Source organism: Nomascus leucogenys, chromosome 23, assembly GCF_006542625.1.
Source record: "Nomascus leucogenys isolate Asia chromosome 23, Asia_NLE_v1, whole genome shotgun sequence".
NCBI classification, from domain to species: domain Eukaryota; kingdom Metazoa; phylum Chordata; class Mammalia; order Primates; family Hylobatidae; genus Nomascus; species Nomascus leucogenys.
The window spans coordinates 30,122,672-30,149,969 of NC_044403.1; the positions used below are offsets into that span (position 1 = coordinate 30,122,672).

At 49.1% G+C, this 27,298-nt stretch overlaps 1 protein-coding gene across 3 annotated transcripts in view; it reads right to left on the reverse strand.

Annotated features, from left to right (window-relative positions):
* The window catches only part of CACNA1C (calcium voltage-gated channel subunit alpha1 C), a 636,647-nt gene that overhangs the window by 101,984 nt on the left and 507,365 nt on the right, over nt 1-27,298 (reverse strand). For all 3 annotated transcript variants that reach the window (XM_030804511.1, XM_030804510.1, XM_030804512.1), the window contains exons 12-18: nt 25,303-25,463; nt 24,092-24,317; nt 10,706-10,913; nt 9,564-9,684; nt 7,886-8,000; nt 7,007-7,127; nt 6,597-6,666 (exon numbers count right to left, since the gene is read on the reverse strand). In XM_030804511.1, coding sequence (XP_030660371.1) covers nt 6,597-6,666; nt 7,007-7,127; nt 7,886-8,000; nt 9,564-9,684; nt 10,706-10,913; nt 24,092-24,317; nt 25,303-25,463 — 1,022 coding nt within the window. The remainder of the gene's footprint in view (nt 1-6,596; nt 6,667-7,006; nt 7,128-7,885; nt 8,001-9,563; nt 9,685-10,705; nt 10,914-24,091; nt 24,318-25,302; nt 25,464-27,298) is intronic.

The window sequence follows — 27,298 nt, forward strand, 5'->3', positions numbered from 1 at the left end:
CCTGTGCTGGTCAAATGTGTTGAAGATGCTCAGAAGGAGAAAGTAACAACATGGGAGTGAAGAGCAGACTCTCCAGCCAATTGCCTGGATCAGAATCCTGGCTCTGTTTCTTTCTAGCTGTGGGCATTTTATTGAGTCTCTCTGTGCCTCAGTTTCTCCATCTAAGGTGGAATAATAATAATAGTACCTCTATACCTTGGAACGGTGCCTGGCACATAGCAGCTGCTCTGTAAGTAAGTGTTTGCTGCTTTTATTACAACCTCTACCCATGGGACAGACTCGAAGCCTGTAAATTAATGCTCAACATCTTTCTCAGTCAGGTCCTTACCACCTGTTATTCCCTAATAAACTGTCCACTCACATGAAACTATCTTCTGAACACTTCACTACAGTGGGCTGAACAGTTTCCCCCGCAAACTCACGCCTACCTAGAACTTTGCAATGTGACCTTATTTGGAAATATGGCCTTTGCAGATGTAATTGGTAATGATGAAGTTATTCCAGGCTAGGATGGGCCCTAAATCTAATAACTGTTATCCTCATAAAGACAGGCACAGAGACACAAAAACACACTTAGGGAAGAAGGCCATGTGAAGACAAAGGCAGAGACTGGAGGGATGCATCTACAAGCCAAGGACTGTCGGCAACCACAAGAAGCTAGGAGAGGCAAGTGAGGATTCTTCCCAAGAGCCTTTCAGAAGGTGCTTGGCCCTGCGGACCCCTTGATTTTGGACTTCCAGCCTCTAGAACTGTAAAAGGATGCATTTCTGCTGTTTAAGCTGCCCAGTGTGTGGTCACTGGTTATGGCAGCCCTAGAGAGCTAACAAGCTCACTGTGTGCTCCGTCCTTCCCCATGCTCTGTCTCTCTGTTTGAGCTGCTCTTCATCTCCCTCTCTGCAGAGCACACAAGTACCCCCAATCCAGACAGCATCCTCCATCCAGCTTTCCTGAGTACTCACGCTCCAGGGAATGACCTTTCTGTGAATCCCAGCAGAACCTCTGCCTCCAGTCCCTTGATGACTGATTTTAAATGTCTGTCCCTTCTCTCTATGTGCTGAAAACCCTGGAAAGAAAAGCTATGCCTGGCACTAGAAGCCCTTATTTCTTGATGATGATTGAACTTCCACACCCTTCAGAAGGAAGGGGACTCTGTATAAGACGAAGGTGAAGGGGATACTAGTCTGGCTGGAGAAAGATAGTTATGGGACGCTTGTCTCATGGACACAGCCATGCCTCTGCATGTCCTCCCCTTCTGGTTCAAAGAAAGCCAGATACTGCAAAGAAAAAAGAATGCCTGGCACAGAAAACAATTCTTTATCAAGCAAAAAGCATTCAAGCATTTAGGGACCCAAGGCTTTTTTGGAGGGCCACTACCATATAGGCATCAATCAGATTCTTTCCCTAGGGTAATTAGAGCTGACCAGCAAGACAATTAATATTTTTTCAGCAGAAGAGAGGTCCAAGATGAAAAACTGTCTACAGGCCAAGAGTCGGAGCTCTTGTGACACCCAACCCTTGGTATGTGAAAGAAAAGTCTTCTACTTAAAGTCAAATACGTGAAACCAGAATTGGCCTAAATCATGGTATTTCAAGTGAAATTTAATTGAGAAGGATCTTAAATTCCTGCCTAGGTGTTTGTATTCTTTTCAGTTTTGCTCAAAATGACCCAACACTTTCTTCTTCATGATAATTTGATAACAGGTAATTTTATGCTTATTTTAATGATTTGTGTTTACAGAAACCCATATTTACTCTAGCTTTGTGCCATTGGAAGTTCCTAATGGAAAACAGTGCAGGCTCTTCCATCTGCACCAGCTCCCTCCCTGATTATGAAGCTCCATGCTGAGTTCCATTCCTGGGGAGAAGCAAGTTAGCTGGTCCATTCAGACACGCAGCAGCTTAACCTCAGGCACAGTGCTTAAGAGGAAACGATTTCTGAAGGACAAACTCAGATTTGTAAAGGAACACAACTTTGACAGCATGTGATGCTTAGCAGGTATTATGGATAAGGAGGGAGGCTGACAGATCAGGAAAAGTCAGGCGAGGCTCATTTTGGGGTTGGCAACTGAACCACCTAGCCTCCTACTCCCAAATGCCAGTAGAATACATCAGGGATCTTTCTTTTCTCATTTTTCTTCTTGGAGGTTTGGAAAAAGCGTCGGAAGTGAGGCATGCTGCACGCTGGAGCTGCTGCTGCATTTTGGAAGGCAGGTCAGAGGATTCCAAACTAAAACCAGGGTAGCACTCAAAGCCCCACCCTTGGTCCTTGGCAACCCTTGCCCCTCTCCATTTGATGCTCATCCTCACTTCTGTGATTTCGCTCTTGGCCACATAAAGTAAAGACATTTGCAAGATCTAGTGTCTACAGAGTATTGAGCGCAAGGCTGAGAAGACAAAGCCATGGTTCTTGTCCTCAAGGAGCTTAGTTTCTAGCAGGGCACAAGAGTCTGCTACCAGCTGAAGGGAGTGCCTGGTTGGTAAGGGCCAGACACCCAGAGCAGTGCCTTGGGGCACAAGGAGCACAGGTGGTGGATATAGTTTCTGCATTGGGGATTTTCTCTTCGCTGGCTCAATTAGAAAACCTCAGAGTCACCCTACGTTCCTCTTTCTCTCTCTCCAACATCTAAGCCATGAGTGAATCCAGCTGGTCCTACCTGCAAAATGTACCCCAAGCCTGACCACTTCTCTGCACCTCCAGCACCATCCCCTGCCCAAGCTGCCATCCTCTCTGCCTGGATACTGCACAAGTATCCTCCCTGTCCCCATTCTGCTCTCAACCACCACTGCTCTTTATCCACACAGCACTCAGAGGGAATCTCTGAAAGGGTGAGTTGGACATCAGGTCAGGGCCTCTTCCACTCAGTCGTTCTGGTGGCCCTCCAGGGCGCTGGATCAGACCCAGCCTCCCACGTGGCCCTGCACCTCTGCCCTGCCCTCCTGCCCTGCCCCAGCCCTCCCGCCTCAGGGCACGATCCCTTGGTTCTCTCTGCTGCAGGCACACTGGCCCTCTTTGGAGTCCCCATAGCCAAGTGCATCCCCGTAAGAGATTCTGCACTCAGGCTCTCCACCTAGAGAGCTCTTCGCTCGATTCCATGTCTAGTTCTTTTGAATCCTTTAGGCTCCAGTCAAATGCTGTGTCCTCAGAGAAGCCTTTGCTGACCACACAGTCAAAGCAGCCTGACCCCTGAGGGTCCCCTAACACAATCCTTGATTTTACCATCTTCACATCATGTGATGTCACCTTTTTGGTTGGTTTGCCTGCTGCCTGTCTCCCCAATGATATGTCAGCTCCAGGAGGGTGGGGGTCTTTCCTGTTTACCCACCACAGGGACCCCCATGTCCCTTGTACCTAGCACAGTGCCTGGCACACAGTAAATGCTTCATGAGTAGTTCATGAATGTCTACACGGTTCCTCCCAACTCTCAGCATCTCTGATGATTGTATGATCCTGAAAAAACTCCTTCAGCCTCTCCAACTCCGCGATTCAAAGCTCAGTCAAGACACCTTTCTGCATGAAGCCCCCAGACTCCACCACCTCATGGCTCTCTTTGTCCTCGAACCCTTTGCAGCAGTGAAAGCCTCCCCCAGCACAGGCGGTGCTGACTACTCAGTGTCCGGTGGCACTCCTTTTTTTAAATGTGTACCTCTTAACTTAAAGTCCTTAGTGGCTCTCGTGAACATCTACATGCTCACTCAAATAAATTAATACATTAAACAAAAGTAGAATGAGCTTCCACTCACCTGGGCACAATTCTTTTCAGTGAGTTGGGGTTTTTCTCTATAATTAGGGTATACTGATCTGGGAGGCTGAAAGCAGCTGGCGAGCTTTTCAGATAAAACAGAGAGGGAAGGATTCTAGGGCCATGGCTGGCCTCCATGGCCCCTTGTTTAATTAGAAACAGGCCCCTCCTCTGAGTATTCATGGTCATGCGAGGGCAATTGAAGCTGCAGCCAGCAGAGTGCACTCTGGAGTCCAGCTCCCATTTGGCCACTCTGATACATCGCTTTGGGTGCAATCTGGACAGCCCAGGAGGAAGGGAGAGGGCAGGGGGCGAGCCTAGGAGATAAAGCAAGAGAGGGACGGGGAGGGAGCAGGAGAGCACGGCAGTGTGCTCTGAGGCACCGGCCCTTTCTCCCTAGTGGTCTGGCTGAAGGCAGAGCAGGAGGGACGCTCACCAGTGCTGCCTGTCAAGGGGCACCTGCATGAACCAGGCATGGCAGGGGCCACTGGCCTGGAAGGGGTAGCAGTTGGGAGCACAGTGGTAGATCAGGCTCTTCACCATTCACGGTTCGGGAGAAAGAGAAGCAGGAAGGAACCAGAGATTGACCAGAACAGAGACAACAGGCCACGTGATCTTCGGAGGAGTCTCCGGGAACTTCTGCTGCACCTGGCACTAAAGGATCCAGGAGCCGACTGTGGAGGCAGGAAAGGGAGGAAATGGGAAGGCAGGAAGAGCTGGGAAGCACAGGCTGACTCAGCCTTTGAGGGCAGGTCCATGTGTGGGGCCACCAGCTTTAAGAGCATGCTGCCCTTTGGACCTCCTGGATGAGGACCTGGAGACCGGGGATAGTGCACAAATGGGCATGCTTGGGGCTGGCTTCAAAGGCCGGAGTGGTGGCTGGTGTATGTGGCGGGGCAGTCAGGGCAGCCTCAGGGTAGGGACCAGAGGTCTCAACACAAAAGTAAAGAGACACATGTAACCAACAGAAATGACGGGGAGCGGGCCATACGCGCAAAAATCTCAAGAATCCTGAGGCCTCAGCAGACAGTGGGAAGAGCTTTACAGCTGGAAAGCGTAAGCATCCCCCCGTCCTCAGAGCCACTGGGTAGCTATGCGAGAGGCATTTCTAGGACGGCCAACTTGGTGACAAAATCCTCATTAGCCCTTTTTTTTTTTAACATTCTTCCCTTTGATTTCATTAGAGCAACAAAGAAGACAAAAGCCAAGAGTACAGATTTAGAATAACAGAATTTGAGATTTTTGTTGAAGATGCAAGAGGTATATCTGCCCTATAGGCCTGGCTGCAGTTGGGTGCCTGTGTGAAAAGACCCTCATGCCAGATCTGCCCTGTTGTGTGTGCAGGGAGGCCCATCCTGGAGGCTGGCCCCATGGGAGCGCTCTTCTGAGGGCCCTAAGGAATTTCTTTTATTACTGTCTTTCATTTTAAACCTTAAAGATTTACGCAAGAGTACAGTCTCACATACCAAACCTCATATATATAGCCAGCTTCAACAACTTTGGACATTTTGCTGATCTTGTTCCATTTATCTTCTCTGTCCCCATTTTTTTGTTGTTGGAATATTTTAAAAGCAAAGCAACTCGTAAACATTTTAGACTCTGGCCATAAACACTGCAGCAGTTTAAAAACAGAACTACAAAATATTATACTAACAAGATTAACAAAACTACTTAAAAGTCATTTAGTTCCCAGTCCATATTCAATTTCCCCCAATTACCTCTAAAATGTCATTTTAAAGTGTATTTGTTGCTTCAGGATCAAGACAAGATCCTCCCATTGCATTTGTTCAATAATTCTAGTACGTCATTGAAATTCCCTAACAGTTTCACCCTAGAAGGGTTTTTAAGAACTTCGAAGGCTTAATGCCCTGCATACGAAAACACCCTTTCTGTTCTTTCTATCCAAGCTCCAGGAAACCACATCCTATTCCCTTGCAGGGGGAGGGGAGTGAGGATGGTGTGACCACAGGGAGTCTGGTTCCCAAGGATGCCTGTGAGTGTTCTAAGCAGAGAACCAGGGGAAAGCAAAAAGGGAAACCGAGCTTTGCTCATAAATGTAGGAGGTTCTCAGCCACCTAACTTGGTGGACAACCCAAATATAGCCTAATCTACAGGAACAAGGAAATGTCAGTAAAATCAACAGTCCCTTGATAGCATGTTATTGACTTCAAGCTTGAAACTGGCGATAATATCTGCAATTCTAGGTCAGAGGAAGGCAAGCCCAGGCCTTGTACAGGGTGTGGGATTTCAGGGGGCTGGGAAGTGAGGCCTGGAGGGAGGACCTCTGACTTCTGACATTAAAGCCCTTGAGAAGCAGACTGCCTGCCAATGTAGGTATCAGACAGAAGCACAAGAAGATGCAGTCGGCAAGCGCGCCTTTTATAACGAGACCTGAAATCATTTTCTAAAGCAACAAGTGGGACATCTGTGGTGGCAGCTGTCCCTGCACTCCGCACTGCCTCCTGAGTAGGGGCAAGGCAGATTTGGGATTTACTATTAATATTAAGTGAGCATAATGTTGCAACATATGCCACACTAATACATTATATAAATTAATAATGATTTTACAACATGTAATGTAACAAAAATTTAAATGTACACAGAATCCAGCTTGGAAAGGACACAAAAGCACGGCTCAAATGTGATCTCATTATGAGCAAACCAGAAACAAAGCTGTCTCCCAGATGCTGACTGATGATGCTTAAATGTAGAGATAGAAGACACTCAGCAGTGCAAGGTACTTATAGAGGGACACTGGAACCATGGTCCCTAATATATGGCCACTCCCACGTGGCTTTAGAATTTAGATCGCTGCCCCCAACCTCCCAATCCCAGGTTAGGCAGTGGGACTGGTACCTGTAGTTTCTGGGTTGGGGTAGGGGCTCTTATCCTCATTTTCATTGGGCTGGAGGTCATCCATGTTGATCTAGACAGTCACGGGGGAGAGGGAGGAAGAACACAGTTAGATATGTCCCCAAGTTGAGAGGCTTGCAGTAGCCTTGAAGTTGCATTTTAGTCAGTGACTTAGCTCAAAAATAGGTACTTGTCACTTTGCATATCTCCTTCAAGACATCAGCAGATGGCTGGGATCCAGCCAATCTGCCTTGTCTTCCCCCTCCTAGCTCTCCTGTTAGTCCCCACTGGCTTTCTTTCCACTGGGTGTCTTTCTTTCTCTCCTCTTCTCCACAGGGTTCTGGCCTGGGAAGGCTGTGGCCCTCCCTCCCCCGCACCGGCCTCACAGCTCCAGGAAGGAGACAGCTCCTCACCTTGGTGGTGGGTGGAGACTCTCCGTCAGCCGTGATGGATTTCAGCTCAATCTTCTCCTCCTTGGATTCCTCCACTGCCGGCTTCTCCATCAACTCTTGTTTCTTCTCTGGGCTGGCAGTCCTGGCCAGTCAGCAGCAGAAAAAAATAAATGGCTGTTTACTGGAGTGATAGGGAACAGGGTAGGAGGGAACCGCCCTGTGGCCTGTTGGGGCCAGAGGGGGCAGATCCCCTGGGTCTGAGTCCATCTTCCTTTCTCCAGGACACTTCTCGTGTGCAGCTCAGTCACAAGTGCTACGGGGCTGAGCCACACCTGCTCTGCCTGACACGCAGTTGGCCTCTTGCAGCTCCAGAGATGCCTGGGTCGCCAAAGCAGAAAAGGATGGTGGATCTCATCTAGGATGGGCTCCTGGAGGAGCTCTGCTCAGTGCCCGGCAGCTGTGTGGCCTGGAACTGTCCCGTCTGGACAATGATAGGATATAACATAGGGCCCCGTCTTGCCTTCCTAACACTGGAGATGAATTACAAAGTAGTGAGGAGGACTCCCTCTGTAAGCTGGAGCTGCGTTTCCCAACTGAGTGGTTGCCTTTCTCTCTCCCCACCCTACACTCCTGCCACCTATCACAGCTTCTCAAAAGATAATCCCAGCAGGTGGAGAATATGACACCATTGCAGAGATTATAATAATTCATGATGGTCCCTACCAGAGTGATGCTTAGGAATTAGGAGAGAGGCCCAACTTAGGAAGCCCCAAACCCAGAGTCCTCCGTGGAGGGACAGCCAACAGAGGCTGGCAGTCAAGCCTCTCTCTGCCACCAGTGGGATGACATTCTGGAATGGGAGCCCTGGAGCCCCGGGCCTGGGCAAGCTTAGAGGGTTACCTGGCCAGCTTCTTTCTCTCCTTCTCCTCTTCCTCCTCCTTTTGGGCAGATGTGAGGCTCTCAGCATCAGCCAGGTTGTCCACAGCAATGGCCAAGAACACATTCAGTAGGATATCTGTTTGTGTCCATTCTTAAAGAAAATGACCCTTGGCTTGGGGTTTTGGTGGGCACAGGGGGCACGGGGGATGCAGGATGTGCAGGGTAGAGCACCTCAGCAGAGAGAGCTTGAGGGTGAATCACTTTGAGGGAGTCAGACCCCAACGGTGTTCCTCCCCTCCCCTTCCTCCCCATCACCCTCCTAGCTACCTGGAGCTATCTACAGGGACGAGAACAGGCTAGCCTGCACACTGGAGCGGGCGGGAGTGAGGCAGCAAGCCCTGCCTTGCACTTTAATTGCGGGGTTTCATGATTGCTTTCCCTGCTGAGATGACTGGCTGTAATCGACATTATAAACAGCATTGTCTCTAGCAGGATGCAGAACCCTCTTAAGAGCGGCTTTATTATAACTGGGCGCTGAGGGGGTGGCTTGGTATCTCTGCCAACTCTTAATGTGAGCCTGCACACACGAAGACCCTTGGAGGGTCCAGCTGGAGCCAGCCAAGGCTTGGGAGTTCCCAGTGGAGACAGTTCTTTGCCCTTTCTCCCCACCCCACTCCACCAACAGAAACGCTGTGGGTCAGAGAACTGCAGAATCGAAGACAGCATAGCTGGAAGGGGGCTTTAAGTCTGTGAAGTCTGAACCCCAGCCCCAGGCACCCAGACATTCATATCATTTCACACAGAGGGAAGCCGCAACCCAGGCTGGGGAAGAGGGGCTTGTCCAGGGAGGCTTCTGAATGTGGCAGGGGCCTTGCATGCAACATCCCATTAAAACTCCCAACGACGCTTTACGTAGTAGGTTCTATGATTCCACTGCCACATTTTACAGACATTGAGGTAGAGGACCTTCAATCTGCAAGAGGTCCTCCAGCTGGGAAAAGAGGAAACCTCGTCTGCAGGCTTCCGCGACTGTGTTTTCTGCACTGCCTTAGCTGGGACCTGGCCCACAGCTGTTCCTATGTTACCCCTGGCTCTGGACGTGACTCTCTCGGGGCTATGAGCTGCGGAGGAGAAGCAGCACCGGTGGCTTGTGACCCTGGAAACTTGCCCGAGCCAGGATCAGGAAGGAGCTTTTGGGGCTGTTTGAAGTCTGTGCAGCTCTGCCTGTGACTAAAGTCCTGGAGAGCAGCATCAGAGAGAGGGGTGCTGACCAAAAAGCAGGAGGAGAGCTGAAGGTCACTTGAAGGACAACGGCTCATCCTCCCTCACGGAGCGTCCCGCCTCTGAGCAGACGCATTGGCCCCAGGGCAGGCGGCCCGCTCCAGCGCATCCCTGTCTCAGGCTGTGTGAGCGGCTGCACACGCCGCAACGCCAGGGGGCGTCGCTCGCCTAGATTACGACGAGAGCGCGCCTGGAGCGCGGCGCCGCTGCGGCCCCGAAGGGGTTCAGGAGGGTGAACCTCACCAATGCCAAAGCTGCAGGTTTCCACCCAGACCCACCTCCACCGCCACGGGGTTCTAGGCTGGGTGGTGTGAGCCCGAGCAGGACCGCCCGGACCTGCGGGGCGTGCCCGTTTGGCATTGTGCCGCAGGCTGGGGGCTGGGGGCCGCAGGGGTGGGAGGGCAGCAGCAAAGGATACAGTTTCCACAGATGAAGAGGATGATGAAGTAAATACAGACTAACATCCCTGGAAAAGAGGGGCCGCCATAAGCCATGATCCCATCATACATCACCGAATTCCAGTCCTCCCCGGTCAGGATCTGAATGACACATTCCCACCAATAAGGGACACAGCGTTAGACCAACAGCAAACCCAAAACCACCCTGCCCTGCCCCACTACGTCAACAAAACTGTCCAAAATTTCCCTTTCACTTCCTTCCCTCCTCCTGGCCCCCAATTCTCCTCCCCAGGGGCTCTGAGCTATTGAACTGTCCGTAGACAAAATGCCTGGCCATTGGCATATTATTTGAAGGGTGACTAAAAGGGCTTTTTGGCCCAAAGATCTCTGACTTTCCCCACACATGCTTGAGCTGACCATCAGCCACTCCTGGGGATGAGGCATCAGGGCCCTTTTGCAGTTATGTGTTTGCTGAGACAGCCACAGGCTACACCAGCTTTCCCCAAACATTTGTCACTGGGGCATCACCTTCAAGATTTTGATCACATCTACATGTGATTCATTTTTACCTCTCAATCAATCTGCTTTTAAACTTAAATAGATGCCACTTTGAGTTTGCCCTAAGCCAAAATATCTATGAAATCACAAATTTGATGGGCTAGTAATATTTTTTTGGAGGGACAAGCATGGTGGGTAGGAAAGCCAGGGTTTCGTCACCCTTCCCTCCCCCAGGAAGAGCAGTCTGCGTTTCTTTATGTTTTGGGCTTTCATGGAGAATTTGAGTAAAGGATTCCATGGATAAGAACGATTTTTTTTTTTTTTGAGACAGAGTCTTGCTCCATCACCTAGGCTAGAGTGTGCAGTGGTGCGATCTTGGCTTACTGCCACCTCCGCCTCCTGGGTTCAAGATATTCTCCTGAGAAGGCATTTTTAAACCACTTCTATTGTTTCCCCTAATGGTCCACCCAGTAGTGGAATTCCATGGCAGATGGGGACAGGGAAACTACAGAAAAAACTCAAGACTGTCCCAGGCATGGGCTCTCCACGGCTGACCTAGGCTGGCTGTGGCTGCCCGGTGAAAGGGTGCAGCTTCCCACACTCCCCCCACCACCCCGCCACTCAACCACCCCGAGTCTGAATTCCAGCAGAGAAGAGTCCGTACCTGAAACACAGTGAGGAGGGACTGGGGGAAGTTATCAAATGTGCTCCTCCGGGTCTGCATCTCATCAAAGTTGAACTTTCCTCCAAAGAGCTGCATCCCCAGGAGGGAGAAGATGATGATGAAGAGGAAGAGGAGAAGGAGCAGGGAGGCGATGGAGCGCACAGAGTTCAGCAAGGATGCCACCAGGTTGCTCAAGGAGTTCCAGTACCTGAGAGCCAACAGGAGGGAGGTCAGCACTCTGCCCCTTGCTGTCCTCCCCATTGTGCCTCATTCTCACAACTGCCCACTGCAGGTTCTCAGAGGAGCTGCCACTCTATGCTCTTTTTCCCTGTCCGTGGGGGAGGAGTGTTGGTGGTGGTGTGAGTTGCCACCCTGGAGGGAGTTAATTCAAGGTCTCAGGATGACTAATCTGTTGGGGAAGAGAGGGGGGCAGTGGTCAGGAGCCCGCGACCTAGCTCTGCTGGCTACCTGCTGCATGTGCCTCTGGACAAGACATTTCACTTCCCTGCCTTCTGCATCCCCACCTGAAAAAAATGGAGATTGCTGTAGCCCTTGCTTCATTAGGCTATGGCAGGATTGCGTGACATGATCCACCTTTCCCCAAAGAGCCTCCTGCAGAGTGCTTGGCACATAGTTGATAAAGGTTGGTAATCATTGTTGTCACTGTTGGTCTCTAAACAGAAAGAAAGCTTTTCTTCCCCCACCATGAATGCCAGTCTGAGCTCAGCCCAGGCAGCAGCTTTCTAGCAGAGGCAGGAATTAGGTCACCCATGGGTAAGAGAGAGTTCATGGCTTGGTGGTTTCCCAAGTTTACCCCGTCCTAAGAATTGTTTCTTTAAGGGCCTTTCCTCTTGAGATTGTGATTCATTAGCTGTAGTTTGGGGCCCAGACATCTTTGTTTCATGTTTTTTTTTTTTTTTTGTGGAGACAGAGTCTCGCTCTGTCACCCAGGCTGGAGTGCAATGGCGCGATCTCGGCTCACTGCAAGCTCCGCCTCCCGGGTTCACGCCATTCTCCTGCCTCAGCCTCTCCGAGTAGCTGGGACTACAGGCGCCCGCCACCACGCCCGGCTAATTGTTTGTATTTTTAGTAGAGACGGGGTTTCATGGTGGTCTCGATCTCCTGACTCGTGATCCGCCCGCCTCGGCCTCCCAAAGTGCTGGGATTACAAGCGTGAGCCACCGCGCCCGGCCTCAGACATCTTTGTTTCTAACAAGCATCCTACAGGATTCTGATCAGCAGGTGAGTCTGGGAAATCCTAGATTATAGCAAACCTGTCACACCCACTGCGGCAGCTCAAAGCACGAGTCCTCTGAGTGGGCAGGAGCTCGGTCCTGAGTGGACACGGGCTTTCAGTGGGATTCCTGGGGAGGAGGTCCCCACTCCTTACAGTCCTGGGGCCTCTCTCCACTATAAATACAGCAATCCTGGGAAAATCCCTTTCTCATGACAAAGTGGGAGGGAGAACCTACTAATGACTACTGGATGCAGGGTGGGCGCCTGTGTGAGGGTCAGCTCGGGACCAGGAAGTGCACCGTGGCAAAAGCACACGGCCCCAGGGAGCAAGAGCAAGAACACAACAATCTCATTTCCCTCTGGCCCCCTCTGGCCCACCTGCCTCCTAGGTCACTCCCTTGAGAGATTCCCAGCTCATCACCAATCCAGACAGTGGATTGCTTTTGCTGCTTCAGTGAGTGACATGCAAGCCACTCCCACTGCAGTCACAGCCTGGGCTCCTCTCTGCAGAGAATGGTTCCCTACCAAGGGACAGAAGCAGAGGGGTCATAGTTTGGATGGCAACATGATCTCTTTACCAATCTGCAGCCTCGAGGGCACCTTTGGCCTCCACAAATCCAGCTTTTCCTCACTTCTATTTTGCCTGCCAGCCATACCCCCTCTGTTGCAGAATATTAATATACATTTATTTGTATCTGTTCTATACAGTCTTGTCTCCCCAAAATAGGCTCTAAATTTTAGACGGCACAAGATCGCAGGGTTTTGTCCCCCTCCAGCTTCCCAATCTCTGTCCTTAAATAAATTCTGTACAACCCAGTATGTGTGATGGACTGCCTGGAGCCCCTGCAGGCTAGAGGCTGTAGTGATCTGCTTAAAGAAAAAAGTAAGAGAACCTCTCTGGGGGTAGCATACCCTCCCCTCTTACAGCTAAAGCAGTTTTCCCAAGTCTGCCCAGTGATCAACATCAGTAGAGGTGGCTGCGCACGGTGGTGGCTCATGCCTATAACCCCCTTTGGGAGGACTGTCACTTTAGGAGGTCAAGGCAGGAAGACTGCTTGAGGCCAGGAGTTCGGGACCAGCTTGGGCAGCACTGTGAGACCTCATCTTTAAAAAATTAAAAAGTTAGCTGGTTGTGGTGGCGCATGCCTGTAGTCCCACCGACTGGGGAGACTGAGATGGAAAGATCACTTGAACCCAGGAGTTCAAGGCTGCAGTGAGCTAAGATTGCACCACTGCCCTTCATCCTGGGTGACGGACTGAGACACTGTCCTAAAATATTAATTAATTAATTAATTAATAACAGAACAACAACAACAATAATACCAGTGGGGGTGTGTTAGCATTTCCTAAATCCTGATTCCCAGGTCCCTCCCTTGCACCATGAAACCCTAATCTCTGACTCTGGGGCTGGGGTAATCCTCACGCGGCCAGTCCAACACTTGCCAATACACTGGGAGTTGGGAACCAGCAACTTTAAGCATATTTATAACAAGAATTTCCAGCTGTATCCGAGGGAAGAGTGTCTGCATGTGCACTGAAGTCACAAATCCTCTAGAGATCCTCTGTGCGCTCAACTGTTATGGAAGATTCTGGAAAAGCCTTAATGGCCATGGAAGGTTGGAGCCTTCGTTTTCATGAAGTAAAGAGGCATGTGGGAAATAACTCCAACTGGAATTATACCTGAGACTCAGGTATGTCTGACAGCCATGGGGACCAACAGGAGCCTGACAAGCAGGTCATGGCTGCAGAGGGAAAGGGCCAGGTGCCGTCAGCAAGAAAGTCTTGGGGAGGCCCCAGATGAGGGGCAGAGAGGGATGGTGAGGTGGGGGGGCCCTCCTGACCCGGGAGCCCCTCAGAATGCTTTTGGGGCTCCAGGGAGGAGGAGACTGTGGGCGAGGAACAGATCCAGTCTCTAAGAGGGGAGAACGCTCCTGGGAAGGCAGAGATAGAGCAGGGAAACTGGCAGGGATCTCCTAGAGCGAAGGTCAAAGGCAAGGACGCTGGTGGGGACACAGAGCTGTGTCTGGAGGAGCACCCTCCCTGCCGCCCCTGCCTCCTTCAACCCCTGGGGTGTCTGGGAAAGTCTGAGCTGCACAACATCGGGTTCGTGCTCTGACAGAGCTCCTGCTTCCCACCCTTCACCTTCCCCATCTCAAGGAACTGAGAACTATAGCTTTTGGCTCAAGGCAAAGTCCTCGGAGTCATCTTCCTGGCTCTCTCACACTCCGCATCAGCAAATCCTTCTGCGCCATCTTCAAAACGAGTCCTGACTTTGGCCACTTCCCACGGCCTCCTCATCCTCACTGCCTGGACCCCCGCTCCGGGCAGCTGATCTCCAAGCTGCAGCAGCAGCGGGTGTTGCTATGAGGTGAGGCCCATGAAGCCTCAGTCTTGCTTCAGTCACCTCCCCTTCCCCTCTGGGTCAAAGCCAGAGTCCTCCCAAAGGCCTGGCAGAGGCTGCAGATTCTGGCCCCAGAGCCTCAGCGACCAGCCAGCTGTAGTCCCCTCCCTCAGGCCCTCTCACTTTCTCCAACTCCCACACGCGCTCCTGCCTAGCCAAGGCTGTGCTGCCGTCCGTCCGCAGGTTCTTCGGCAGACGTCGGTGGGGCTCGCCCCTTCAGCTCCTTCAGGCCTCACATCTCCCCTGGCCACCCCTATATCCCTCATCACTCTCAAAGAGTAATTACTTCTTTGCTTATTGTCTATTTGCCCTCGCCAAAATGTGAGGCCATGGGAGAAGGAACTCATCTATTACATTTATATCCTTAGAGCTTAGAACAGTGCCTGGCCCAAAGCAGGTGATGAGCAAACATTTTGTTCAGTGAACGAATGAACCTTACTATTCGTATGACACATTGGTACTTCATGGAGGGAAAGGCAAGGGGCCACAGAGTTGCATGGCTGCTTCTATGCATGTGTGTCTGTGTGTGTGTGCACTTAAGTTGAACGCACTTTGCCAAACAGTGAGAAGTGGCTGCCTGCCCCTGCTCCCGTAGCCTTCCTATTCCCATAGCTTCCCTACATCCATGGGGAGGGATTTTCTGAGATTCCTGACTGTTCCATTGCCAGACCATGCATCAAACTAATATGTATCAATTTATCCTACAGGAAACAGGGTTTCTGTGGCTTGAGCAAACCTTGGGAGTAGGATTTCCAGATCACTGTGAACATGTGTCACCTTTGGGGAAGAACTCACATTCTCAAATTCACTGGTCCCAGTTTTGACAGCACAGGTCAGCCTCTGTTTAAAAGATGAATTGGCACCAGCCCTACTGTCTACATGAAAAACACCTGGGGGGAAAGACATTGTCCTGGGGACCAGTAACGTAGTTAAAACATGGCTCAGACAGACAGAGATACGGTTCTTTGTGCCGTTTGTCTTCAGCCTACTGTTGCTTCCCATTCAACAGGGAGAAAGATGGGGTTGGGCCCGAGGCAGGCCTGCCACCTGTCCTTTCCTTTCCTTTGCAGCAGGATAAAGAGGGCAGGCTGCTGCCCGGGGCCTGGCATCACGAGGGGTGATGAGCTGAGCAGAAGGCTTCCATTCCTCATGTGGAAGTTATCGGGGGTGTTTTATGTGCTCATCTAGAAGATGAGACAAAGGAATTCCTGAAATGATGATGTGGCAGAGAATGCTGATAGGGTTCAGAGGAGATGGGCTGAATTCTGGAGCCTGGCAGGCCTCGGCTGGTAGCAGGTTGAGGGTGGGGGCTCACTATCACTGATATGGATGGGATTTGGAGGTGTCCAGGTGGCAGCCTTTGAGGTGGGTAGGGTGATGTGAAACATCATTTAAATAAACAGCTGGCGGTCCTGCAGGGCCTCACACTCCCTCCTCTTAATGTGATCTGATGGCGTGCACAGCTATGGCCTGAAGATTGGGTGATGGCCTCCTATCCTAGAATCACCCTTTTTTTAGGAAGATTCACTGGTGCTAAACTAGAGGGGTTAATGGCACATTCACAATCAACTGAAGCTTTTTTCCTCATTGGTCAAAAATATGAAATACACACGCTCACACACCAAAAAGGCAAGAGCTTTGGAGAGAAGCGAGCAGCAGCAGAGCAAAGAACTTCATGTCTTTTGGTCACAGACCTCATGGAGAAGCGGAAAAATGAAGCACTCTCTCATCAGAGCAGTACACACACATGCCCACAAGCTCACATTCAGTACTGTGGGTTCTATAGCACCCGGGTGCCGGTGTCCAGCTCTAGATCACCCCCCAGACACTCTGCCTGCGTCGCCATCCTTGGCATCAACTTTCCTTTCCCATTCTCCGGCTGCTGGAATCATTCTCTCCAAACTGCGCGTCCTTGCTCACCCCATCCCCCATCTGACCCACTCGGCTCACTGTTTTATCCTTAAAGTGCGGCACATCTGAGGGCTTTTCATCACATCAAGTTCTCTGCCACCTAAATTCTCTCCTTCCCTCTACCTCCCTACTCCCAGCCTCCCTTTAAGCCCTCTCACTTGCTGACCACCATGTCACTTCTGTTGCCTTTTTCCTCTGCCTCTCCTGATTTAAGTTACCACCATCTGTTCAGAAATTCTTTTATCTCCATTTGTTTCCCCTTCCCTAGGTCTGTCTCTGGGTTTGGGGCTCTGTGGAATTCTTCCTCCTCTCCTATAATATAAAGTGACCCGAGACTTCCTTGAACTGGAACTTTCATCTCATGAACCTTTTGCTTCAAAGAGCTCAGGCCCAGGTCCTTTACCTTTATTCTAGGTATAGAGCAGAGCATTGAGCTTGCCATAAATAAGAGATCTTCAAAATAACAGTACCCACCACTTTCGGATGCTCTGCAAATGTTCCACCCTATTCTCTCTGTGTTCCAGAAAAGGTCATAACTGAGTTTGATACCTGCCCAAAATGTTCCCATCCTGAAGGCTAAAAAAAATTCTTAGTTTCAGTGGCAAGTGATCTATTGTTAAAAGAGCATTTATAAAGCAACCTCCTGTGGTGAATCTGTGTGCCTGGGGCTTCATGGGAGGCAACGGAGTGAAGAGGAGTGAGAGTTGGCTGAGGCTACCTGGGGAAACAGGTAGAATCCATCCAGCAAGTAAGCACAGGAGTGGGTGTCCTCAGAGCAGAGCTTCTGTCAAGTTGAGCCCCGGCCCCTTAAGAAACAATAGAGCTGGGAGGGATTAGAATGCCCAGAGGCAGAACTGTATACGCTGGGCTGGGAGTCAAGCAGAATTCTAGAGTATTTTGGTCTGGGACAGCCTGGGCCCCAATGCCTCATCTACCGGCTCAGTTTCTACCGGTACCTGCCCCTGCTCCCATCCATTCTAGCAGGCTGGGAAGATCATTTTGTGGTTTCACTTTTGAGGCAAGGGCTGACTTGGTTAACAAGTTCAAAGGTCTTGTCCTCTCTGTTTGCAGCAGACGTCTCGGTCACATTAAGAATGGAACCTGCATGGGGAGTGTAACCTGGTCAAGCGGGCAAGGTGGTCTGGTCTGGAGCTGGGGATGGCCTTAGCAGCGTGCTTCTCTGACTTCTGGGCCACGGGGCTACTCAGTGTCACCTAGTTGGCCCTTCCAGCCACAGTTGTGTCAGGGCTAGGGAGTCATCCTCACCTGCATCTTCTTTATCTTTCTACTAGTAGGTGACACCAGTCCATTCCCATTCCAGAGGAGAACCACCCATTGTGTTGACAGCCACACTGCAGGCTCCGGAGTCTGAGCTACCTTTGCCATAGACCCCTGCCAGGGAACTGGGCATCTGCCAAACAGACCTCCTTAATAATGGCCCTCAATGAGCTCAGAGACTCCAGGGGGCCTGAGAAGAGAGGGGGCTAGAAGGTGATGGGAGAGCTGGGAGGGTGTGGGGCTGGATCTGCTGCTCAAGGCCAGACGCTGGTAGGGACATGGAGACATTTCGAGCCTGGGAGACGTACTAACGGCTCTTACCTGGAGCTCTATGGGGCCCACATGTGGCCAAGATTTATGAGCCAGTCTGTCTGTGCTGAATCAGCCCCAGCTCCCATTTCAAGGCCTGGGAAGGGAGCTGCAGGGGAGGAGTGGCAGGAGAAATAAAGAGGGATTGAAGGTGTGAGAGGGAAAACAGCAAGTGCCAGAGGGGCCTCACTGCACTTGAAAACCAAGTGTGTCAAAAATGAGATGCAATTAGTAAACTGGTATCACATCCGGATTGAATCTGTCTGAAGCCCTTCCCCCACCCCACAGAACATGTCAGACTGGGCTGACAAACTGGATATTGAATCTGGGCAGCACCGAGAGCCACAGGTAGAAGAACCCAATCCATCGTGAGGCTGGAAGGCCCACCGTACTGGGGCATTTACTCAAAGATGACAAAGATTCTGGCCATGCGTGTGCCCCACTGTTTTCAATGGGCAGGAATCTTGTCTTCCTCACTCTTTTCTATAATTTTTTTACAGTCTAGTACAGTCTTCCTGGCCTTTTTTTTTTGTCTTGAAACAATAGGATGGATGATATTCATACAGGTAGCATACTCCCTAAGGTGTTCTCAGATTTTGACAAAACACAAAAAATATAAGTATGTAAATAATTCATTTTCCTCATAATGATACATCAAAGACATCTGCTCCCTTAAGACATCATGGATGAGTTGTAAGTCCACCCGGCTCTCACCCATTCATAGAAGCATTTTGTAATGCAAGTGACAGAGTGATGCTATTATGTTACAAGGACAGTATTAATTTGTTTTATTTTTTAAAGAAACTATTCACAAACTTTGGAATTTCAGCTCTCAGTAATAAATTATTTGCTATACACTATCCAGCTGCTCTGAATGTACCAGTGTGTCATGACCTCAGGGTTAAGAACCATTGATTTAGATCCCTGTTCCCCACCCTCGGACCATGGGGCCCTGGGTAAGGGAAGAGCAGCCTGGAATTCTAGAATTCTAGAAAGGGATCCATGAATCCATGCGTACATCAAGCATTATACTACTCCAAATAAACAGCCTTGTGTTGCACTGACATTACCACTTTTCAAACATACACAGATGTACAGGAATTTAAATTTAAAAGCTTTGCTGAATTCATAGTAGCTCTTACCTTGATGTGTTTTCTCAGTCAAAAACTATCAAAAGTACCATCTTGACAGAATTAGAGACTACAGTCTGGAGAAGACAGTGGAGATGTAAGAATCAAGTTTTTTGGCTGGGCAAGGTGGTCAGCCAAGCGAGAGGATCTCTTAAGGCCAGGAGTTCCAGACCAGCCTGGGTAATATAGTGAGACCCCATCTCTACAAAAAATAAAAATATTAGCCAGACATGACACTTATAGTCTCAGTTACTTGGGAGGCTGAGACGAGGCTGGAGTATCATTTGAGCCCAGGAGTTTGAGGCTACAGTGAGCTATGATTATGCTACCACACTCCAGCCTAGGTGACAGAGTGAGATCCTGTCTTGAAAAAAGAAGAAGGAAGAGGAGAGGAGGAGGAGGAATAAGAGGAGGAAGAAGAGGAGGAGGAGGAGGAAGAGGAGGAGGAGGAAGAAGGAGGAGGGAGGAGGAGGAGGAAGAAGAGGGGGAAGAGGAGGAAGGGGGAGGAAGAGGGGGAGGAGGAGGAGAAGGAGGAAGAGAAGGAGGAGGAGGAGGAGGAGGAATAATAATCAAGTTTTCCGATTGCATATGAAGGGCAGTATTTTAGGAGAAGAAAGCAGACCAAGAGCAGCAGTAGGAAATTAGGCCAGTAGTTCTTCAAGTGAGGTCGGTCATTGGACCACTAGCATGGAACTCTTCAGGAGTTGCTGGCCAAAATCTCTAGTGAGCTCCTTAATGAGCTCCTTCATGGGTTCAGCTAAGTTTAAGAATTGCAATTACTGGTTCAGACTACATTGTAAAAAAAAAAAGAGAGAGAGAGAAGAAATTTCTTCTACATATGAGTAGCAGCAAGACACTGCAAAGTATTTTCCAAGATATTTTAAAAGAAGAAGAAGGCATGCATTTGTCTGATGGCAGGACCATGCACAGATGACCCATTTCAAGGTTCAGCTGAAGGCACCACAATGTCCACTCCCAACCCATATTTTAGGCATTTTTCTTGGTCACTGTCACCCAGTCCCAAGGCTGGCACTGGAGACAGACTTATGGGATCCACGAATCCCATATGGGATTCCCCAACCTAATTAGTCTCTTTATTGCTTTCCGAAAGTCCCCAGAGGCTTTGGAGACTTGAAAATAGGAAGATGACGGCCTTTGCCAAAGTCACTTTCAATTAGACAATGATTTTTTCTGCTTATAGACTTCATAGAGGTCTGAAAATACTACTACTCCTTCTTGTGGAGGGACTACAGGAAGCTCTCTGATTAAGATAGATTTTTAAAAATGGTTTCTTGGCAATATCTTCAGATTAGAAATAAATTGGTGATGAAAAATAGAATGAATGTTAAATCTTTTCAAGATGTCATAACAATATATAGCAGCAAGATTTCTTTTCTATAGAAATATATATATATATATATATATATATATAAAAGCCCCAAACAGGGAATTTTGAGAATTATTTAAGAGGCATTGAAAACTCTAAGTTAAAAATAGCTTACCAGACCCCAGGAGGAGCAAGTAGAATTGGCAATTATCTAACAAGAACCAGGGCATAAAGATCTCTTAAGTCCTGTCTCAGGGACCTAGGCAAGAAGACAGGTCAGCTCTCAGCTCTGCAGTGCATGGCAGTGGTTAGGAGTATAGCACCTCAAGTCAGACCACAGACCTGCCTTGCCTTTTCATCCCAGTGTTACCTGTGAGCAGCTTTGTGACCCTGGGCAACTGACAACCCTTGAAGCCTCAGTTTCTCATCTGCAAAGTGGGAATAATAATAGTAGTAGCCCATCCTCATCCTCATCTTCATGTAGGTAGTTGGGAGAATTACTCAAGCTAACATTCGTAGGCCTCTGGCTCACCCTATCTGGCACAGAGTAAGCACTGGTGCATGGTAATCATTGCTGTTGTAAGGATTTCTACCACTTTTACTGTAAACCAAGGACTTTCTGTAATGCCAACATATTCAGGACACTCAGGAAGAGCTCTCTTTCGATGGGGTCAGAGGGAAAGAAGGCTGTTGCTTAGGAGCATTAAACTTCTGGATTTTAATCGTGCGTGTCTGTTAAGTCCCTCATCTGAGATGCAACCTTCTCCAGGAGCTACCTCCTGCTCCCAATTTCTCACAGCAGGTAATTCCCACACCCACCACACTTTGCCAGCTCATTATATTCTGTCATAGATTTTCCTTTCATCTCTTCATGTGCACAAACTCCATCTCCCCAACCAGACTATACATTTCTCCTGGGTTTAGTTCATGCCATACGCCTTATTTTTCGATTTTTTCCATCTCTCTGAGCTCAATACACAGTATATACGTGGTGGGTAAATAAGTAAGAACAAGAGTATGTGAATATGTAGGTCACTATTAGCGCCCTTCTCCTTCTTCCTTCTAATAATAGCCATCATAATATTAGATGAATAATAAAAGCTTCTGCATATTGAGTCCTTTCTGTGCACTAAATGAAACACTTTAAATGCCTACCTCCCTGGACCATCCACAACACCATGTGACCATGCTCTGGGTGGCTGCCAGGAGAATTGTGACGAGAAGAGCAATACTTAGAGACACTCACAAATACGCTCTGAGCAAGGTGCCATCAGCTCCAGATCCTGAAGACACCAACCTCCATCCCTTTTTACCCATCACAATCCAACTGATGGTTTTAGTGCTCCTGTTATCAAAGGTTCCCCAAAGCAGAGATTTTTGGGAGCTCCCAAAGCAGATTTTTAAGGACAGGTGACTTGTACCTTAGAGGGGCACAGGTTGAAAGTTCCTTCCAGGTGTTTGCCTTATGTCTTCTAAGGTTGACCATAATGCACATTAAGAAATATATATTATACTGCAAATGTATATTCTACTGCAAGTCAGGTCTGTATCTCAGCTTTTTATGAAACAATGTTTACGTTCATGTGAGACCCTCTGATGTTTTCCTATTCTATTTCATTCTTTCTTTAAAAATGATGCTTGTGAGAATGTGAAGAAGCTGGAACCCTTATACATTGCTGGTGGAAATGTAAGATGCTTTACTCTCTTTGGAAAACAGCTTGACAGTTCCTCAAAATCTTAAACATATTGTTACCAAATAATCTAGAAATTCCACTCCGAGGTATGTATCCAAGAAAAACAAAAGCCTACATCTATAGGAAGACTTGAACATGAATGCTCATAGCAGCATTATTCATAGCAGCCAAAAGATAGTAACAACCAAATGTCCATCACTGATACATGAATACACAAAATGTAGTATATCCCTACAATGGAATATTATTCACCATAAAAGCAAACAAAGTACTGATCTATGCTACAACATGGATGGCCCTTGAAAACATTATGCTATGTCAAAGAGGCCATCACAAAAACACATATTATAAGATTTCACTCATATGAATGGTCCAAAATAGGCAACTCTATAGAGACATAAAGTGAATTTGGTTGCTGGGAGGGAAGATGGGGGAAATGTGGAGTGGGTATGGAGTTTCTTTCTGGGGTGATGAAAATGTTCTACAACTAGAACATGGTGATGGTTGCATAACCGTGAATATAAAAAACAATTGAATTACACATTGTAAGGGGTAAATATATGGGATATGAATTCCATTTCAGTAGAGCTGTTTTAAAATGATGGTTGTGATCCAATAAATTGATTCCACCACTCCCAGTGGTCACAATCAGGTGAAAATTGTTGTCCTAGAGCATGGTGCCCCTCAGCCCTGTCCTTGTCATGAGAGTCACTGCTGCCTAGACAGTGAAGGAGATGGCCTGCTTTGGGTAGGAGCTGGACTGACATATGGAGGGGTGGCCATGTGGACAGAGGGTGAACGCCATCTGCAGTGCAGTGTCCACAGCCCTTTGCAGTGGCTGGATCTTGATTGCATTTTCAGAAGAACTTGTCCTGCTAGAAGACTGCATTTCTCAGCCTCCCTAACAGCTCAGGTGCTCAAGAACAGAACCCTTTGCTGAGATTTCTGGAAGATTTCTTCCAATTTGTTTCACTGTGTTAAAATACACATAACATAAAATTTACCATCTTAACCTTTTTTTTTTTTTTTTACTGTAGAATTCAATGGTGCTAAATAAATTCACATTGTTGTGAAACCACCACCATCCTCCATCTCCAGAACCCATTAAACACTAACTCCCCTCTGCCCCCTCCCTCCAGCCCTGGGCGCCCACCATTCTGCTTTCTGTCTCTGTGAATCTGACTACTCTAACAGCCGTGTATAAATGGAATCATCCAGTATTTGTCTTTCTGTGACTGGCTTATTTCACTTAGCATAATGTCCTTAAGTTTCATCTACTTTGTAGCATGTGTCAGGATTTCCTTCCTTTTTAAGACTGAATAATATTGCACTGTATGTGTAGACCACATTTTAAAAATACATTCATCTGTCTAAGGCACTTGGGTGTGCAAATATCTCTTTGAGATCCTACTTTCAATTATTTTGGGCACATACCCAGAAGTGGAATTGATGGATGAGAGGGTAATTCTATCGTTAATGCTTTTAGGAACTGCTATACCATTCCCCACAGTGGCTGCACCATTTTACACTCCCACCCATAGTGCACAAGGGTTCCGATTTTTCCATGTCATTGCCAACCCTTATGATTTTCAGTTTTTTTGACAGCAGCAGTCCTAATGGGTGTGTCTGGGAGTGACTTCTGGGAGTGGAGAGGCTGACTTGGCCAGGGTGGTCGGTCTTTTTGCTCCTTTCTCTTCCTCCCACCTCCAATTTGAATGTGATGGCTCAATCTCCAGAAGCCATCTTATGACCCTGGAGAGGAATCCGCACCAAGGCTGGTGAAGCACAGGAGAAGAGACTGAGTCCCTGACCCTTTTCTTGAAGGCACCTCAGCTAGCTGCCTCTGGACTTTCTTCCCATGGCTGAATAAGTCCCTAGCTTGCTGACACTACTGAGATGAGTGTCTGGTATTAGCAGCCAGAGGAATTTCCAAATGATGTGCCATCTAAATGAACACAAACTACCCCCATTGCATGTGAACTTCAGAGACACCCTTTGAGGAAGAACAGCCCCCCTCCCACCCAGGCCTTGCCACCTCCCTTGCCCTCTGGAAGAACTTCTCCGAGTCCCCTCTCCAAAATGAGAGGAGTCGCCCGGTACCTCGTGATCTTGAATATCCTCAGCAGCCGGACACATCTGAGCACGGAGATGCCCAGTGGGGACATGATCTTGGTCTCCACCAGGATGGTCTCCAGGATGCCGCCACACACGACGAAGCAGTCAAAGCGGTTGAAGAGGGACACGAAATAGGCCTGCAGGCCCAGGCTGTACATCTTCAGGAGCATCTCCGCTGTGAACAGGGCCAGCAGGGCCTTGTTCGCCGTGTCTGGCAGGCCCAGGAGAGGGATGAGATCCGAGCAGGGCCAGATGAGGCAGAGAGGGAGGCAGGGAAAGGAAATATAGTAATTATCTCCATTGGAAAAAGGACCCCCCATGACACCTCTCCCATCCACCTCAGCCAGAACGGAAGTTAGGGCCAAGCCAATGGGAAAGGGCTCTCTCATCATAATCATAACAGACATTTACTGAGCATCTCCCATGCACCATAGGCTCAGCACACACAATCTCTGCTCCTCATAGCAGGCCTGTGGGGATGGCATCACCATCATCATGCCCATTTTCAGAGATGAGAAAGGAGGTTCAAAGAGGTGAGTAATCCGTGCAGGCCACACAGCCAACAGTTGGAGCCGCACTGTCTGAGTCTGACTTCTCCACCACTAGACCCCGGCCTCCCAGGACTCTGGAAAGCAGCTGTGGAGGATGGGGCCAGGTCTTCTTGACTGCCCAGCAACGATGCTGAGGCCTGGCTAGTGGGGCCCTCGTCTAGGGGCCCAAGGAAGGATAATGAGAATGAATGACCCATTGAAGACGGTTCCTTGTGCTCAGGCCCTATTCTTTTCTCTGCCTTTTTGCTCGTTCCATCCTCACGTGTTCTGGTTAAGCCCACCTCGGGGCTGCAGGAAGGCCCCCAGGTATTTAAAATCCATGCTGGGAAGTTGGCAGCCAGGGGTCTGAGATAGGCAAACAAGCTGCAGCCCCTTTCCTCGTCACCCGGGCCCAACAGTGACTTTGGGGCAGGCTGATGGTGTGGGAGCCATCAGGGGAGCCGTGTCTGTTTTTAACAAGGTAGTGCATTTTATTGTGGGGCTTTGGAACTGCCAGGCCCTTGGTGTCTCCAGCACAGCACCTGCCAAGAGCCCCGACCATTGGCTGCTTTCCCATCCACCTTCTCCCTGTGGTTATGCCCTCCCCTGGGCCTTGGGGCTGAGTTCCCAGGAGGAAACCAGGGCAGAGCTGGGGCCGCCGCTCACCTTGGACTTCGGTGAGCCAGTGGGGCTGGTTGTAGTGCTCAGAGGCAATGGTGAGCGTGTTGAGGAACACCAGGAAAATCACCAGCCAGTAGAAGACATTAGACTTGACTGCGGCGCGGCACTTTCTTCTGCAGAACCGATTCCACCGGCGCCAGTAGCGGCTGGAAAGGGGACAGGGAGAGAAGGGTGGGCTTGGCTGTGAATTCAGATTTCCTCCAACCCAAGATGCAGCGCCGTGGCTCTTCTCGCCCCTCGCTGACCTGGCCTTGCTAGAGCAGCCCAACCTGGTGGCAAGGAGCCCAGCTTCTCACCCAGCTAACCAGGCCCTGCCGCCTTGGGGATGCCCCTGAACTCCTCCCGGCTTCAGTTCTCCCATCTGTGAAACGGGAAGAAGGCCAACCTCATGGGGTTATTGTGGGGATGGATCAAATACCTTATAATGCATCTGGCTGCTTTGAAGTTGAAGATGCTCAATAAATGGAAGTTTTTTTTAATTTTTGTAAAACGGCATTCTTAGAAATAGTGTTGTAAGCAATAAGAGCATTATTAGTAACAGTGGAGGAGGAGCCCAGTACCACATTAGACACTTCTCATGCCTTCTCTCCAGTTCTTTCAGTAACTCTGCAAAGCACGCATTATCCCGATTTTTGTGGAGGAGAAAACTAAGGGCCGGGGAGGCTGAGTACCTCGACCAATATCACAACAGGCAGAGCCAGTTGTGGTTTTTTGCCCAGCCTCTTGGCCCTGGCTCTGTGTGCTGCATCCGTATGGTAGAAGGGGTTCATCTGGAGCACAGGCTCTTTTTCTGGGTTATAGAATCTTTCCAGAATCTGATGAATGTTTAGATCTGCCTTTCAGAAAAATGGGCACACGCCCACACACACACACCTTTACATGTGAGCCCATGCAGCACACAGACCCCTCAAAGCTCATCCATGCTCTACGGACTCTTCCCCCTATCTTGGTTTAGAGGCCTTTGTCAGTGATTCTCAAACCTGGCTACACACAGAATTACCTACGGAACCCTCCCCAAAACCCCACTGGTCTGCAAGCCCCAATACCAAACCAATTAAGTCTGATTCTCTAGGGGTTGGGTATTTTTAAATACCCCCCAAAATACCGTGGTATTTTTAAGGTTCCCCAGGTGGTTCTAACGTGTAATGATGGTTGAGAACCACTGGCTAAGATGATCCTAAAGAAACACATTTTAAGATTCTATGGTGGAGGCGTTTTCATTTTCCTGATAGAGAAAATATACAGCTCTACTTGGTTGAATTCAGTAGACGACGTGGTTAATAAACGGCTGCACTGTGCAAGGAGAGAGGAACCACAGCTGGAGAGGTGCTGAGGAGACTGCAGGGGCCATGCTGAGGGCTTGGGGAGGGGAAAGGACATGATCAGGTTGCATCGGAACACTCCACAAAAACAGCCCCTCTGTCACCTTCTAGACCAGGGAGAGTACGAGGAATTCTCTTCCTGTTCTCCAGGTTAGAGATAATGAAGGCAATAGATTTATTAATGGAAAAGACGACACAGAGCTGGCAGCAATTTTGGAGGCAGAATCAATAGTCCCTTGAGATGAGTGGATGTGCAGAATAAGAAAGACAGGTATGGAAGGGACTGCCAACATTTTTAGCTGGGGCGATTTGGGAGGGCGGCACAGAGGAGGGCCAGAGGAGGGGGAGTAGAGCTCCAGGCAGAAGGGTCAGCTATGAGAAGAATGGGGTGCTTAGCTCTGCACATGGCTTTTGGGCCCCTGTAGGACTTGTACGCAGACCCACGAGGCATTGAAGATACAGCTCCTGCCTGGGTAATGAAGGCAGGAGGAGAAACAAAGTAGAATCCTGGTGATAAAGTCCATGAATATCTGTATTTTTCCATAAAATGATCTCCTTTCTATGAATCTCTCTAGTCTAGACAGACATTCCTCTAAATAAGCATGAAGAATCTGCCTCTAGGCAGAGATTTCAAACCTCACACTGCAGCCCATTAGTGG